The sequence below is a fragment of the Lucilia cuprina genome, chromosome 2 (genome assembly GCF_022045245.1).
Source record: "Lucilia cuprina isolate Lc7/37 chromosome 2, ASM2204524v1, whole genome shotgun sequence".
Lineage (NCBI taxonomy): Eukaryota > Metazoa > Arthropoda > Insecta > Diptera > Calliphoridae > Lucilia > Lucilia cuprina.
The window spans coordinates 57,101,652-57,119,747 of record NC_060950.1 but is presented as its reverse complement, the minus strand read 5'-3'; the positions used below and the strand labels follow the sequence as shown (position 1 = coordinate 57,119,747).

At 29.6% G+C, this 18,096-nt stretch overlaps 2 protein-coding genes across 2 annotated transcripts in view; both read right to left on the bottom strand.

The window, feature by feature from the left end:
- Positions 1–18,096, bottom strand: part of LOC111683918 (semaphorin-1A) — a 219,385-nt gene that overhangs the window by 50,136 nt on the left and 151,153 nt on the right. The window contains exons 18-19 of the mRNA XM_046945190.1: positions 17,029–17,091; positions 12,219–12,288 (exon numbers count right to left, since the gene is read on the bottom strand). Of these exons, the coding sequence (XP_046801146.1) occupies positions 17,080–17,091 (12 nt within the window). The 3' untranslated portion in view covers positions 12,219–12,288; positions 17,029–17,079. The remainder of the gene's footprint in view (positions 1–12,218; positions 12,289–17,028; positions 17,092–18,096) is intronic.
- On the bottom strand, positions 8,238–9,401 carry LOC124420987 (component of gems protein 1-like). Its single transcript, XM_046955611.1, has one exon. The coding sequence runs from the start codon at positions 9,399–9,401 to the stop codon at positions 8,238–8,240; it is 1,164 nt and encodes a 387-aa protein (XP_046811567.1).

Here is an 18,096-nt window from a genome sequence, read left to right as displayed (position 1 = left end):
TCTAGTTAATACACTAGTCCACAGATCTGTTAATAGTATAGTCCATAGACCAATTAACAGAATAGTTTATAGGCAATCAAACTAGTCAATGGTCAACCGAAAGGATCAGGGATTATCAAGACACAAACCACTAATAAATGGTAAGTAGACTAGTCGATCGACAAGTCAAAACTATAGTTACTACACTAGTCGATGGACTAGTCAAAACTATACTAATTCGACTAGTTCATAGTTCGGTTAGTAGACTGCTCTTTAAACCAGTTTACAGAATAGTCCACAATTAATGGATTAGTTAACAGACAAAATTAGAATGGACCAGAATAGTTTAAAAATAATAGACAAATAGACTTAACAAAAGTATAGTCAGTGGACTAGTTTAAGAATAGTCAATGGACTAGTTAATGGATTAGTCCATAGACTAAGTTATACATTAGTTAATTGAAGAGACCACAATCAATGGAATATCTGAGTCAACAATCTAGTCAATAGATTAGTCAACAGATAATTCAATAGAGTTGTCAGTGGACTAGGTCAAGACCCCTCAATAGAATAGTTAATTCATTGTCATAGTTAGTTCATAGACCTATCAAAAACTTAGTCAATAGACCAGTTCAAAGGAATAGTTCATAGGTAATTAATTAGTCCAAAGATTATTCAATAGACCAGTCAACAGACAAATCAGTAAACCAGTAAATAGACTAGTCGATAAACCAGTCAACAGAATTACAATGGACAAGTCTATAGAATAATCCATAGATCAGTTAATGTAATAGGTCATGCTACCAGTCAACAAACTACTCAATAGACTAACCAAGACTAATTATACTCAATAGAAATGCCAACAAATTTTTAACTAATCAATGGACCAGTTAATGGTATAGTTTTAGTCAATGAACAAGTCAATAGATTAGTCAATAGATAAAGACAATTACCTGGTATATGAACTAGTCAAAAGATCAGTCAATAGACGTCTTCATAAATCGACAGTAAATATATAAAATGATCAAATCCAAAAGACATTTATTATGAAAAACCTCGGATTCTATAAATCTAATATTATAAATTAAAAAATCAGAATAGCCTTAAACTTTCTGATCTGGTTAAATCAATATGTCATGAAATCAAAGACAGGAATGTAAAATTAATGATCATATAATGATCATTAGTTTCTAGCAGATGGGATCATCTATTTAGAGACGAATTAAAATATTTATTTCTCCTACAAATGTATTCAAAAATAGACTGATATAAGGCGAACCTGATCCTCTTTGATCCTGTATACTTTTATTCATAAAATAATTTGTTTTTTGTTAAATAAAAAAGTGCTTTTTTAAATTTTGTGTTTTATTACTTTTCGAGTTTTTATTTGTAAAAAAATTTTTGTTCCATTTCGCAAAAAAAATCCCGTTTTTCTTCGAAATAAAAAAATGGGATAAATAATACAATAAGTGAATGTAGGTGAGTGTGTATGTGTATGTATAATAAAATAGCGCGAAATTAAAGTATAAAAAGCGTTTTTCTTAATTTTTAATCATAATTAATAATTTTATGTTTTTCTTTTTTTTTTGTTTGTTAAGTATGGCACATAATTTATTTATTATATAAAATAATTGCAATATCATCAATTCACGTTTTGTTTAATAACATTATTTTCTTTGTTATTAACAATAAAAAAAACTAAACAAGTATACAGGTTACGCATGTTGGAGAAAACAATAAATTTAAAAAAAAACTACTTAAATATTAGATTTTTATGTATAAAATAAGCAATAATAAATAAATTATAGAAATAATTCTATAAATAAATAATTTCGAGTATTATAAAAAAGATAATTATATGTTATGCTGATAAAAATAACAACAAATTTAAGTTAGTAAATAAATTTAAATATCATTTTAAAAGATTTTCTTTTAGAGGCATGATCGGAGAAAATTAGATTTTGTAGCAAATAGCAAAAAAAAGTAGCGCTAAAGTGTAATTTAGGGATAAAGGGTTTGACAAGATCAAAATTATTAAGTAGAACATAATGTATAACAGATAAACTAGAACTGAAATAGAAGCGAACTAAAAAAATACTAGACTAGAATACTAGAACAGAACTAGAATAGATATAGAACTGAACGAAAACTTGAACAGAAATAGATCTAGATTTAGAACTGAACTAAATCTAGAACAGAACTATAACAGAACTAAACAGAACTAGAACAGAACTAGAACAGAACTAGAACAGAACTAGAACAGAACTAGAACAGAACTAGAACAGAACTAGAACAGAACTAGAACAGAACTAGAACAGAACTAGAACAGAACTAGAACAGAACTAGAACAGAACTAGAACAGAACTAGAACAAAACTAGAACGAGAACAGAACTAGAACAGAACTAGAACAGAACTAGAACAGAACTAGAACAGAACTAGAACAGAACTAGAACAGAACTAGAACAGAACTAGAACAGAACTAGAACAGAACTAGAACAGAACTAGAACAGAACTAGAACAGAACTAGAACAGAACTAGAACAGAACTAGAACAGAACTAGAACAGAACTAGAACTGAACTGGAACTGAACTAGAACTGAACTAGAACTGAACTAGAACTGAACTAGAACTGAACTAGAACTGAACTAGAACTGAACTAGAACTGAACTAGAACTGAACTAGAACTGAACTAGAACAGAACTAGAACAGAACTAGAACAGAACTAGAACAGAACTAGAACAGAACTAGAACAGAACTTGAACAGAACTAGAACAGAACTAGAACAGAACTAGAACAGAACTAGAACAGAACTAGAACAGAACTAGAACAGAACTAGAACAGACCTAGAACAGAACTAGAACAGAACTAGAACAGAACTAGAACAGAAGTAGAACAGAACTAGAGCAGAACTAGAACAGAACTAGAACAGAACTAGAACAGAACTAGAACAGAACTAGAACAAAACTAGAACGAGAACAGAACTAGAACTAGAACAGAAATAGAACAGAACTAGAACAGAACTAGAACAGAAATAGAACAGAACTAGAACAGAACTAGAACAGAACTAGAACAGAACTAGAACAGAACTAGAACAGAACTAGAACAGAACTAGAACTGAACTAGAACTGAACTAGAACTGAACTAGAACTGAACTAGAACTGAACTAGAACTGAACTAGAACTGAACTAGAACTGAACTAGAACTGAACTAGAACTGAACTAGAACTGAACTAGAACTGAACTAGAACTGAACTAGAACTGAACTAGAACTGAACTAGAACTGAACTAGAACTGAACTAGAACTGAACTAGAACTGAACTAGATCTGAACTAGAACTGAACTAGAACTGAACTAGAACTGAACTAGAACTGAACTAGAACTGAACTAGAACTGAACTAGAACTGAACTAGAACTGAACTAGAACTGAACTAGAACTGAACTAAACTGAACTAGAACTGAACTAGAACTGAACTAGAACTGAACTAGAACTGAACTAGAACTGAACTAGAACTGAACTAGAACTGAACAAGAACTGAACTAGAACTGAACTAGACTGAAACTAGAACTGAACTAGAACTGAACTAGAACTGAACTAGAACTGAACTAGAACTGAACTAGAACTGAACTAGAACTGAACTAGAACTGAACTAGAACTGAACTAGAACTGAACTAGAACTGAACTAGAACTGAACTAGAACAGAAGTAGAACAGAACTAGAGCTGAACTAGAACTGAACTAGAACTGAACTAGAACAGAACTAGAACAGAACTAGAACAGAACTAGAACAGAACTAGAACAGAACTAGAACAGAACTAGAACAGAACTAGAACAGAACTAGAACAAAACTAGAACGAGAACAGAACTAGAACAGAACTAGAACAGAACTAGAACAGAACTAGAACTGAACTAGAACTGAACTAGAACTGAACTAGAACTGAACTAGAACTGAACTAAAACTGAACTAGAACTGAACTAGAACTGAACTAGAACTGAACTAGAACTGAACTAGAACTGAACTAAAACTGAACTAGAACTGAACTAGAACTGAACTAGAACTAGAACTGAACTAGAACTGAACTAGAACTGAACTAGAACTGAACTAGAACTAGAACTGAACTAGAACTGAACTAGAACTGAACTGAACTAGAACTGAACTAGAACTAGAACTAGAACTGAACTAGAACTGAACTAGAACTGAACTAGAACTGAACTAGAACTGAACTAGAACTGAACTAGAACTGAACTAGAACTGAACTAGAACTGAACTAGAACTGAACTAGAACTGAACTAGAACTGAACTAGAACTGAACTAGAACTGAACTAGAACTGAACTAGAACTGAACTAGAACTGAACTAGAACTGAACTAGAACTGAACTAGAACTGAACTAGAACTAAACTAGAACTGAACTAGAACTGAAATAGTACTGAACTAGAACTGAACTAGAACTGAACTAGAACTGAACTAGAACTGAAATAGTACTGAACTAGAACTGAACTAGAACTGAGCTAGAACTGAACTAAAACTGAAATAGAACTCAACTAAGACTGAAGTAGAACTGAACTAGATCTGAATTAGAAGTAAACTAGAACTGAACTTTAACAAAGACTAAATTAGAACTGAACTAAGACTGAAGTAGAACTGAACTAGATCTGAATTAGAAGTAAATTAGAACTGAACTAGAACAAAGACTAAATTAGAACTGCACTGGAACTGAACTAGAACTGAACTTGTAATCTAGCTACGTCTAGAATATAGACTAACAGAACACTACAATTTATTATTCGATTGCGGAAAATACATTTGTTTAACTAAGTTGTATTGTTTTTGGATATTTATAAATGTTTAATAAAAAATATTAAGAAATGTTTATTAAACATAATCAATAACATTACTAATTTTTCAAAAATAATTGTTAAATGTGGTTGGATGATTTTTTGTTTAAAAGTGTTTTTTTTTTATAAATTTTAAGTATTTTTTTGTTGTTTTGGTTTGTAAAAAAAAACGCGGCTAAAACTACAGCTACTATTTTATAATTTATAAGACTTTTGACTACCTTTCTTATTAAATATGAGTTGGTTTTTTTTAAAGGGAATTTGTTTAAATATTATTATATTATAAATGTATAAATAGTTTATATATATAAAGTAAAATATACAAGTTTTTGTTTTTAATTACAAAGTTTTTTTTTAGCATTAACAATTTGTTTGTTTGGTTTTAAATATTATATAATAATTAATATTAGTTATAATTTAGGCTTAAGTAGTAGGTTTTTTTGTTGTTGTTTGTTTAATGTGTTAATATTTTAATAACTTTCTTTTTATATTAAATTTGCTTAGCAATATATCATTTTTACAAAGTTTCTTATTTTGTTTAAATTAATTGTTTAAGCATATATTAATATTTGTTGTCTTATTATTGATTTTAAAGTTTAAATACTTTTTTCTTTTGCTTGTCTTTTTTATGATTTTATTAATAATATTCCTTAGAATATTGTTTTTAAAATTTTCCTCTTTTTTTGTTGTTGGGGGGTTGTTGTTGTTGTTGGGTGTAAGTTTATCTAAATTTGTTTGGTTTTTTTTTTCTTTTCAAATATTTTCTAAACTGTATATAATAATAATAATAATTGCATAAAATAAATTATTACTAAAAATGCGTTTGTTTTTTTTTTATTATTTTGTATTATTTTTATTTTTTTGTTAAAGAAATTCTAAATTTCAAGACATTTTTAGTAAAGTATTTCTATGCTTTAAATACTCCTTTAGTCTAGTCTATGTCTTTAGACATAGACTGTGCTATTTTGTATGTTTTGCTTAATTTCTTTTAAAGTTTATAGTTTTTAATAACAAATTTTCCTTTTTTTATTCAATGTTCTTTATCGCCTTTATTTTATTATTATTTTTTTTATAATTGTTAAAAAAAAAGTGTTTTACAATTTGTTTATATTGTAGTAAGTAGATTTTGTTGTTGTTGTTGTATAATAATATTATTATTTTGTATTTACAATTGTAAATCCCTAACATTATTTATGCTTAAATTTTAATTATATTTTTATTTCATTTTTCCTATTTAAATATTACGTGATTTTTTTTTGGTTTATTGGCCTGGGTGAGCGATAGAATTTGTTGTAGTTTTTGTTGTCTATTTTTTTAGTTATTTTTCGTTTATGATTGAGTTATAAGCTGCTTATAAAAAATTTTATTAAAATTTTCTAAAAACAATTAATTAAAAAAATTCCTCTTTAAAAGCATACAGTTTGAAAAGCATTGTTGGATTTATTAAGGATTAGTAATATACAATTAGTGTAAATTTAAAAATTAACATTAAATGTTTGAAAATTTCAAAAACAAAATGTTTCCAGATATACTATATTAAAGGAATTTTGAAAATTTTAACATTAGGTTTTCGAGATATCTGATGAAATTTGAAAAACACTAGAACAGAACTAGAACAGAAATAGAACTGAACTAGAACAGAAAGAGAACAGAACTAGAACAGAACTAGAACAGAACTAGAACAGAACTAGAACAGAACTAGAACAGAACTAGAACAGAACTAGAACAGAACTAGAACAGAACTAGAACAGAACTAGAACAGAACTAGAACAGAACTAGAACAGAACTAGAACAGAACTAGAACAGAACTAGAACAGAAGTAGAACAGAACTAGAACAGAACTAGAACTGAACTAGAACAGAACTAGAACAGAACTAGAACAGAACTAGAACTGAACTAGAACAGAAAAAGAACAGAACTAGAACAGAACTAGAACAGAACTAGAACAGAACTAGAACAGAACTAGAACAGAACTAGAACTGAACTAGAACTGAACTAGAACTGAACTAGAACTGAACTAGAACTGAACTAGAACTGAACTAGAACTGAACTAGAACTGAACTAGAACTGAACTAGAACTAGAACTGAACTAGAATTGAACTAGAACTGAACTAGAACTGAACTAGAACTGAACTAGAACTGAACTAGAACTGAACTAGAACTGAACTAGAACTGAACTAGAACTGAACTAGAACTAACTAGAACTGAACTAGAACTGAACTAGAACTGAACTAGAACTGAACTAGAACTGAACTAGAACTGAACTAGAACTGAACTAGAACTAAACTAAAACCGAACTAGAACCGAACTAGAACTGAACTAGAACTGAAATAGAACTGTACTAGAACTGAACTAGAACTGAACTAGAACTGAACTAGAACTGAACTAGAACTGAACTTGAACTGAACTAGAACTAAACTAGAACTGAACTAGAACTGAACTAGAACTGAACTAGAACTGAACTAGAACTGAACTAGAACTGAACTAGAACTGAACTAGAACTGAACTAGAACTGAACTAGAACTGAACTAGAACTGAACTAGAACTGAACTAGAACTGAACTAGAACAGAACTAGAACTGAATTAGAACTGAACTAGAATATATATAGAAAAATGGTTATGAAGTAATTCTGAGTTCGGATTAAGAAGCTCAATCCTTAAAGAAAAATCTTCACATGTAAATATTTTTAAAATTTTGTCGCAAATTTATTATAAAAGTAGACTTTTTATTAAATTGTTAAAATAGTCGACTTTTTAAGAATTTTAAAGTTCTTCTAAAATTTTTAATACAAAAAGTAAAAAAATTTCGAAAAATTAACATTTTGTTAAAATCTAATTTTAGAGTTTGTATTTTTTAATCTAAAAAGAAAAACTTGAAAAGTTTATCAAATTATAATGAGTATCGAAACTTTTCACCAGATACTTTGGAGGATCTATTCTAAAAATATACTTTTTAATTTTTAGAATAAATGCAATATTAAAGTTTAAATTATTAAGAAATTTGATTAAAGTTTAGCTATTTAGAAGCCAATGGGGTTAAAAATTAAGCAATAATTAGATTCAGAAATAGGTATCGCTCCATATGAAGTAGAAAATCTGAATACTGCAAAGATCCGGTAGTTTAATTTCGGAAACAATTTTTAAAGGAATTTAAAATTGTAAAGCCCTCCAATGCTTTTCAAACCTTCATAACTATTTCGATTTATTTGTATAAAATTTCAGAAACCAAATCAAAAGCAATTCCCGCTTAAACTTTGATTTTGTTTTTTCTTTTTCAAACTCTTTCTTCCCCAATATAAGTATTGTAATATTTATCTATGTGTATATCTCATTTTTTTAGTAAAACTTTACTAAATAAATATCTTAAAAGTTAAAATTTTTCTTTAGAATAACGATGTATATCTCACACTTATACCCAGATGTTGTCAATAAATATCATTTTCATCCCAATCTACGGACTGCAAGACTAGTTTATCTAATTCCTTTGAATCACCCGAACTACTGTTACGTCGTCGACGTTTACGATGCAAATTCGACCATTTACGATTTAGTTGAACCATTTGTGGGGCCGCAAACATGGCAGCCGCAGCTGCACTTAATTTTGTGGGCGTAATGGCATTGGTGAGTGTACTGCCCAGTGACGAGGATTGAGGCTGTTGTTGTATGGAATTAGAACTAGAATTGCCATTCGAGGAGCTGATATTGAATTGTTCGCGATTGTTGTTGAAAATATATTTGCGGGTGTGTGGGGTGTGATGAGAACGTTGTGCTTTGGGTGCTGTATAGGCAGCTTGATGTTGAGGATAGCGTTGAGAGGACGAATACATGGTATAGGGTTGTGACAACAGTTGTTGCTGCTGCTGTTGTTTACTGTAGGGTGTATCATAGGGTGGTGGCGGTGTTATCATGGCCATAGAAGAGGAGTCCTCTTCAATATCACGTTGCAATTCTAAAGGATGATTATCGGCTAAAGCTTCACGAAAATGCTCCTCCTCTTCCTCAACTTCCTCTTGATCAGGCTGTTGTTGCTGTTGCTGCTGCTGTTGCTGGGTGGCATTAAAATCGAATTCATTTTCAAAGTTATAGTCTGCATTTAAAATATCTAAAGAACAATTAGGATATGAATAGGGTGGCATGTAGAGCACATCATCGTCATCATCATTATCAATATCATGATCATCGTAAAAATCTGGTGAGGATGGCACAAAATGATTCGTTGTTAAGGGATTTACTTGTACAGGTGTGGCAGGAACGGATTTAGCCAACGAGGTTTTATGTTTTCTATGTTTGTTGTTGCTAAAATGTTTTTTTCTTTTTGTAGCTGTTGTTGTCAATGTTGTGGTTATGTCATGTAACGGCTTTTGTTTTTGTTGTTGTCTATGGTTTTTAGTTGTTGTAATATTAGAAATAGTAGTTGTAGCAGTTCCATTTGTTGTTGTTATTTTATTATTGGCAGTGTTTGCTTTCTGTTTCGGCTTATGCGTTGATTGTGTTGTTGCTGTTGTTGTTGTTGTTTTATCGATTTCATCTATTAAAGTTGTTGTAGTTGTTGCTGCTGCTGTTGTTGTTTGATTTTTGATTAATGGCATCGATTTGGTATTTGTGATCAATCAATCACGATATATATAACTACAATTCTTAGGGCTCTCTTGCGGACTTGGACTGCTGGATGGTGGTGCTGGACTAGAACTACTATTTGACATAACAGGCGATGAGGCCGAACTGGAGTGTTGTGGACTATTGGAACGGTGTTGAGTTACTGTAATATAGTGAAAAGTATTTGTTTGTATTTGTTTGTTAATTAAGTTGTTTTTTTAAGGTTAGTTTTTGTTTTTTAGACTAATAGACAAGTTGTTAGTTTGCTTAAGTATAGTTTAGTTAGTTTAGATTAGAGAGTTTAGTAGTTAACTGAGAGTTAATGTTAATAATAAAGTTTAACAAATAAATAATTTCTAACGATTTCGAATTGTTAGTTTTTTCCAATAGAAGGATTATATAGAAGGGTTTGTAAAGAATAAAGTGCAGAAAATTTTGAAATAATTTTATACAGTTAGACCTTCCACTTTAGACTTCCACTTTATTGTGTCAAGAATAACACATTTAGTTCAAAATAAATACATTATCATAACAAGGATCTTGTGCATCTATTATATAGCCAACAAGGTCTACTCAATCACAGCAATTTGTACAGATTTGGATATCGTATTTGATAGAGAATTTCACCCTGTTTACCTCTCTTCTTAAGGCTGAAACTCACACATATTCATGAAAACAACGATAACAAAATAAGTCATCAACTTTCATTACAATCATGGATCCATTTGTATATATTTCGACCCCGACACTTAGAATAAATCATTTGTTTATAGGGAGAGAGGATAGCGAGAGCAACATTCTTTGTTTCCCAAAAGAGATGACACTTTACATATAATAGCTGATAGTGATGAACCTCATTCGATAAATATCCAAAGAAGTAAGGGACAACGGTTGATGAGCTTAAGTGGTAAATTGTTTCTATAAAGTTGCAATTGTTTTTAAGTGTTGTTTTCCCAAGACATGTCTTTGAATCAGATTATCTGTCAAAAAGTATGAAAAGTTCAAATTTCATGCTTCTTAAGAAAGAGAACAAGTTTAGTTCTCTCCATTATTGAATTTAAGTAAGTACTCTATCTGTTGTCTATAGTTAGGAGATAGTAATAAGGTTAAGTTTGGATCTTGATTCGCCATTCTTTATTTCGTGGCATTGTAACTGCAAAGTAACTTCTATAAACTCGTTTTCACTAGAATCTCGTCAAATTACTCTTTTTCGCAAGAACACCAAGGCCCTGTAAGTACGACAAGAGTTTCCACCGAACATATCGTTAAACTCAACTCAGGTGGTCTAATGAGATCACTTGTCACATCTTCAGGTACATCTGGTCTCTATATAATAACTCTAGGTCAAACTTTTCGAGGTCAAAGTTTCCGAGATGAGTAAAAGATAAAATAGGTACATTTGGTCTCTATATAATAACTCTAGGTCAAACTTTTCGATAAGTTTCCGAGATGAGTAAAAGATAAAATAACAGAGACTGAGTCTCGCCTTCAACGATTATTGTAGAAATTGTCATAATGATGAGTTAGAAGTAACGATATCTCTTCTTACGTCCAGCAATAACTTTCTTTTCAAATATATCTGGTTTAGGTTTAAAGTATATCCTAAACTTCATCAATAATCGACTTTGCTAAGGATGCGATGAGTATGAAGCAACTTTTATCGTGACCCCCTGGATATCACCACGACACAAAATATAATTGGACCTATGAGAGTTGTTCCAATAGGGAACATTATTTTGATATATCCTAAACTTCAACAAACATTCTAGTTGGTTCCATTATGGCTGTGACGAGTAGGAAACAACTTATGTTGTAACCATGTGAGTATCACAACGACATCCAATTTATATGGACCCGAGATGGGTGTCTAAATAGGAAACAGTATTTCGAATATTTTTTTTCAAAAATACTAGTTTATTACCTATTCCATAAACTATTTCCGAGGCCACAGTAGACATGCCAATAGTCTAGTCCATAGGCTATTTGTCAATAGACAAGGGGTCTAGTCACACTGGTCCACAAGATAATTTATAAAAAAGCCGATTAATATTTTGGTCCTTTAACTGTCAAAAAGTGTAAGTCGTATTCCTCCCTTTTTACCTCTAAATACGTTTTCACGACAATCGGTACTTCACACTGAGACGACTCGGAATTTAACGAACAAAGACCAAGTGTAAATCGTACTCCTCCCTCCCCTTTTACCTCGAAATACTTTCTCATGACAATCGGTATTTTAAACCGGAACGACTCGGAGTTCAACGAACAAAGACCAAGGATTGTCAACCCAGCTACACCGATTGTGTATACTCTATTCTAAATATTCTTTGTTGAGGGGCTTGGTCTGAGCCTACTTTAAGTGTCTTATTTTTTTGCATGTTGCAACATTTCAAATAATCTCGAAATTTTGAATGAAAATTTTATTTAGTTTTTAAATTTTTTTTTGTAAAATATGCCATTTATACACATATAAAACATGCATGTTGCAACATGCTTTTCAAAAAAAAAAAAAAAAAAACTTCAACATTTAATAAAATAATTATAATTTCGAAAAAAATTAAATCATAAAAATTACACAGTGCACACAGTGGTTTAAATTATTAAAGAATAATATGAAATTTTCTTAAAGAAAAATTCTACAAAATTTGAAAAACTTTTTAAACAACCAAAAACACACTCATATTTTAAAAACGAAATTTTTAGAAATTAAAAAGAATTTTATTAATAATTTTTTTTCAAACAAAAAACAAGTGTTAAGTGAGTAGAATTATTGAAAATTTTTGAGAAAATAAAAAATGTAAAACTGGACTTACCAATACCATGACGGGGCGGCTGCCTTCTTAAACGGCCAAGACTTCGATTACGTGTATTTGTGTTAACAGCCTGAATTGTGAATTTGATTTGATTTTTTTGTTTCGGGTGGTATTTGATATTTTTGATTTGATTTGATTTTTTTTTTTGGTTGATAAAAAATAAAAATAAAATAATTTGTATTTGTAACATAATAATTTGTAGTGGTGTTTTTTTGTTTAAATTTGGAATATAATTTTTTTTTAAAGACATTACTTTTTTTGGGGGGTTAAATTGTTATTTATGAAAATGCAAATGATTTGAAGAAAAGTGATGAAAAATTAAAAAGAAACTTAGAAATATATATATATTTTGCTTGATTTAAATGGGGTTTTGCTAATGTTGCAGACAACATGCTGGGTGTTTTAGGGCAGAGTTGGGGGATTTGTTTTGAATTGCTATGATACTAGTGTTAATAAACTAAATTTAATATTGTGATAGTTTTTTTTTTAATTTCAATAGTTTACTACACAGATATTCAGCACATAAGTTAACGGATCAGTCTAGAGATGTTCCATAGACTAGCTAATAGAGTACTCAACTGACTATTTAATAGACTAGTCTATGAGCTAATCAATAGACCTAGCCATGGGCTATTACATAAACTACTAATCTGATTAGTCAATAGATAAGTCTGTCAATGGAAAAGTAATTATAATCCATTGGTTAGGTAATATACTAGGCAACAGACTAGTCAAGAGTTTAGTTTATAGACTATACAATCGAATAATCCATATACTAGAGTATAGCCAACAAATATAGACAAGTCGGCCAGTCCATAGGTTTTCAATAGACTACTCAGCTGATTAGTTTATAGACTAGTTCAAGAGCTAGTTAATAGACAGGACCATTTGCAAGAAAAAAGACTACTAATCTGATTAGTCCATATTCAATAGACAAGTCGACAGACCAGTCCATAGGTTTTCAATAGACCACTCAGCTGATTAGTTAATAGACTAGTCCAAGAGCTAGTTAATAGACCGGACCAATCACAAGTAAGAAGATTACTTATCTGATTAGTTCGAAAACTAGTAGAGTATAGTCCACAAATATTCAATAGGTTTTCAAGAGACCACTCAGTTGATTAGTTAATAGACTAGTCCAAGAGCTAGTTAATAGACTGCAACAATCGCAAGTAAATAGATTACTAATCTGATTATTTCGCAGACTAGTAAACAGACTTAAGAAGAGACTAGTGAATAGTCTAGTCCACACAATAGTCAAAAGATTTATTCATAGGCTAGGTCTTTGATTAGTTAAGAGACTACTTCATAAACTAGGCAACAGACTAGTCAATAGTCTTGTGAATAGACCAGTCAATTTTCTAGACAGTTGTCAACAGATTAATCCATAGTTCATAGGTAACACACTAGTCTAGTCAATAGTCCATTAAAAATTGTACCATACATAAAATATCTAATAAAGTAGTTAAAATACTAGCCTACAGAATAGTCAAATGACTAGTTAATTGTTTAGTCCGTAGCATAGTCAGTAGTATCGTTAATACACTATTTAATAGACTAATTCATGATCTAGTTTTTTCAAAAGACTTTTATATATAACAGTCAATACCCTAGTCCATAGAATAGTTAATAGACCATATACTAGTCAATAGACTTGGCAATAGATTAGTTATAAGTCTAATCCATGAACTATTCTAAACCATATTGAATAGTCAATAGCCTATTAAAATGACTACTTCATAGACAAGTCCATGGACTATCCAATAGACAAGTCCACAAACTAACCAAAAGTCTGAACTATAGACTATTCCACGAAGATTCCGTGGACCATTCAATAGACAAGTCCACAAACTAACCAAAAGTCTGAAATATAGACTATCCAATGAACTATTCCCTTGACCAATTAATATATTGTAGAGTCCATTTACCAGTTAATAGATAAGTACATATACCCATCCATTGGCTAGTGTATAGAATAGAATATGCACTAGTCAATTGACCAGTTCATAGTCAATGAACTAGTTCACAGACCTAGACACACATTCCAGACAATATCTTAATCCATAGACTGATCTAAAGATTAGTCATAAGACTAAAGCCTAGTCATAGACCATATCTTGTAACTTTGTTGTGTTTTAACATTGTAAAACTAATTAGTATTGCAATATTTTAAGTAGCCTTGTAAAGTTGCATATTTTACAGATTTTTTTAAATTCTTTTAATTTGCTTAATGAAATATATAAAAAAATACATTCAGTTTTAAGTAACAATTTGCAACGTTGCTAATGGATAGGCTATATGGTAAATGTTAAATTTTCATATATTTTAATAAAATGTTGCTTTTGCAAAGTAGAAAAAACATTTGCAGTAATAAGTGGTTATTAATGTTAATAGAAAAAAACTTTTGCAATATTGTAAATTTTGTTTTATCATTGCAAATGGTATTGCAACCTTTTGGTCTGAAACATTTTACAACTTTTATTCTTTAGTATTTATATATAGAAAGATGTAAATGTGTCTAAAAACTACAATGCAATAAAAAGTTTAAAAAAATCTTGCTTAAATTATATTGCAAACATTGCAAATACAAGTGAACTTGAGTTCGATATTAGTAATTTTCAGTATTAAGTGCAACTTAAGTTGTAGCCATTGTAAAAAGGCTAGTAATATAGCAAATGAAAAACGTGTTCCATATTAAGAGTAAATAGCCTTGTAGACATTGCAAATAGCCTAGCTGATGAAAGGTGTTAATATATTCTTGTAAAATTTTACATTTGGACTATAACAACACTATTTGCACTTTATAATGAATACCATTAATTGAGTTCATGTTGTAAAACCTAAGTAATGTTTCCTTTTAAGAGCAAGTATACTTGTAGATATTGCAAGTAGATATTTCGTGAGAGTTTTATATATGCAATATGACTATTTGCATTTTATAATATATACTATTTGTGTTTAAGTTGTGAAACATAAGACGTGTTACGTAGACATTGCAAATAGTCTAGCAAATGGAATGAGTTCTTATATTCTTATAAAATTTTACATTTGCAATGCTACAAGAACTTTTAGACTTAATAATGAACAACATTTTTTAGTGGTCAAGTAAAATTTGCTCTATTAAGATCAAATAGACTTGTAGATATTGCAAATATATTGGCAAATTAAAGGTGTTCTTATATTGTTGGAAAATTTTACATTTGTATTATAACAATGCTATTTGCACTTAATAATGAACATTACTTTTTGTTTTAAAGTTGTAAAACATAAGTAGTGTTCCGTATAATAGGCAAAATACTCTTGTAGCTATTGCAAGTAGGCTAGCACTATAGCAAATGAGTGGTGTTCTAATATTTCTGTAAAATTTTATATTTCAAATGGTACAAGAACATTTGCATTTAATGAATTAGACCATTTGTAGTGTTCAAGTCTTGTAGTCATTGCAAATAGGCTCGCAAATGAAAGGAGTTCGAATATTCTTATAAAATTTTACATTTGCAATGCGATAAGAACATTTGCACTTTATAATGAACACCATTATTTATGTTTAAGTTGTAAAACACAAGTAGTATTCCGTTATATGGCTTAAATAGATTTTAAGCCATTGCAAATAAGCTAGCAGTATAGCAAATATTAACTTTTCATATATTATTAAAAATGTTTATATTTGCAATACTACAAGAACATTTGCCTAAGTTTTAAAATGTCTTCCACATTCAGTGCAAATTATCTTCTAGACATTGCAAATAGACTATAGCAAATGTTTAATTTTTACATTTACAATACGACAAGCAAATTTGCACTCTTTACTTTCATATTTAAGTTGTAAAATGTGTTCCATATTAGGTGCAAATTATCTTCTAGAAGTTGCAAATAGACTAGCAATATAGCAAATACTAAATCTTTACATTTACAATACGACAAGCATATTTGCACTTTTTACTTTATTATTAAGCATAAACGGTGTGGTAAACATTGCAAAAGTTCTGGTAAATATAGTAAATGTGCAATTTTTAGATTATTTTCCAAATTAGGACGACCATTAATACTTGATAGTAAAAAACACTATAGATTAGTCTTTTTGGAGAATGTGTTGTAGGGGAAAACAGGACAAGGCTTTCTATAACTAATTTATTAATTATATTACTAACACATTAAACAAAATAAAATGTACTAAACATTCCACTTAAATCTAAAAAAATGAACTAAAAATAACATAAATTTGCTCTAGCAAATTTTAAATAAAAACTAAAAAATCTGTTTAAAAGCTGCTGTGTTGATAGAGCTTTCAGAGCTGAGTTAACGAAAAAAATTTGTGAAAAACACCAAAAAAGGATGCGGGTATGGCTGAATGATATTGATAAACATATAAAAAGGACAGTATTTATGTGTTGCAAACTAAAACCCCGTTGTTGTATTAAATATAAAAAGTTAATGTTAGAGCTTTTTGCTTTGGTAAAAATGCAATAACACAAAAGTTTTTAGATTGTTAGGAGAAAACCTTTAAAAAAGCTTAGCAAAAATATATATACAAAAATAAACTTAAATTTAAATCATTTAAAACAATTGCTATGAGTGTGTTAACAATTTAGTTTTTTAAAGCCAATTTTAAATAATTTATATACAAACATTTTTTCTGTTAAATTTAAGACCGAAAACAAGTAATATAAAAAAAATTTCAAACTCTTTTGCATTTTCGTTTATGTTTTTGAAGTAAATTATTATAAAAAAATTAACAAATAATTGGACAAAAATTAAACAAAAAGGAATGTAACACAACTTAAAAAAATAATAAATTGCCATTATTTACCATATTTTGGGTAATTAATCCCTGACTGGTTTCAGCCGCCCCACTCCCGTCTCAAAGGTAAACCTAATGGGAAAGAAAAAGGAAAAACAGGTAAGAAAAAAGTAGAAAGATAGTATAGAGATTTGAGTTTTTCTATTGTCTTGGATTTTTTTAATATGATTTTTCTTTTCAATGGATTTACAAAAATGTATGAAGAAATTGTTGAAAAATTATGAATATTTAAAAAATGTAAATTATAAGAAAATTTTGATTTTAATTTCATGTCGATTGGTGTATTTGATTTTTATTTCGTTTTATAAAAAAAACAAATTTATTTGTATGTACATTTGGTAAAAAAAATGTTAAGCAATTGTTAGTTAGAGAGTGTTAAAAGTTTTAAAAACAACCCCCAAAAAGCTTTATGGACAGCAGATTATATTTAATAATGAATCATAAATAAAAATATTTAAAACTTAAAGAAATTAGAAATTTGTAATAAAAAATATTTTGTAAAAAAAACATGCAGCTTAATTTGAAAATTAAAAAGCTTTTGCTAAACATTACACATTAGAAAAACACATATTTTAAAGCTTTTAAGCTTTTTACGAGCATTCCATTAATTGAGTGAAAAATGTTGTTATTGCAGAAATCTGCAATAAAAGCTTTAAGTTTTCTCGTTTAACATTTCTCTATCATATAAGACTGTTAATAAAAATCGGCCACGTTTAAAGAATGACTCTGTTTATACATTGTAGACTAAAAGCTTATTCAGATATTTCACAAATACAGATCCTATGTTTCCAAATTTTACTCCCCAATTTTCATTAAGATTACAGAATTATTTGAAGATCACTTTCACAAGATCACTCAAATTTGAGAAAGTAACATAAAGTATTGAATGAAAGGAAAACAGATAAAGCAGTAGCCCTTGCGACTTCTAGACAGGTTGGATCATCGAAAAAGAATCTAACTTTTAGATGAAATGATCTTTCTAAGAGGGCTTTTGAGCATCTCTAATCTGCAACTTAGTTTTACAATCATAGTTAGTCCATAGACTAGACGATAGACTAGTCAATATAATGGCTAATA

What these genes read in the sequence shown, in the direction of transcription:
- LOC124420987 (XM_046955611.1), bottom strand. Translation starts at nt 9,401, where the DNA reads ATGCCATTAATCAAAAATCAAACAACAACAGCAGCAGCAACAACTACA.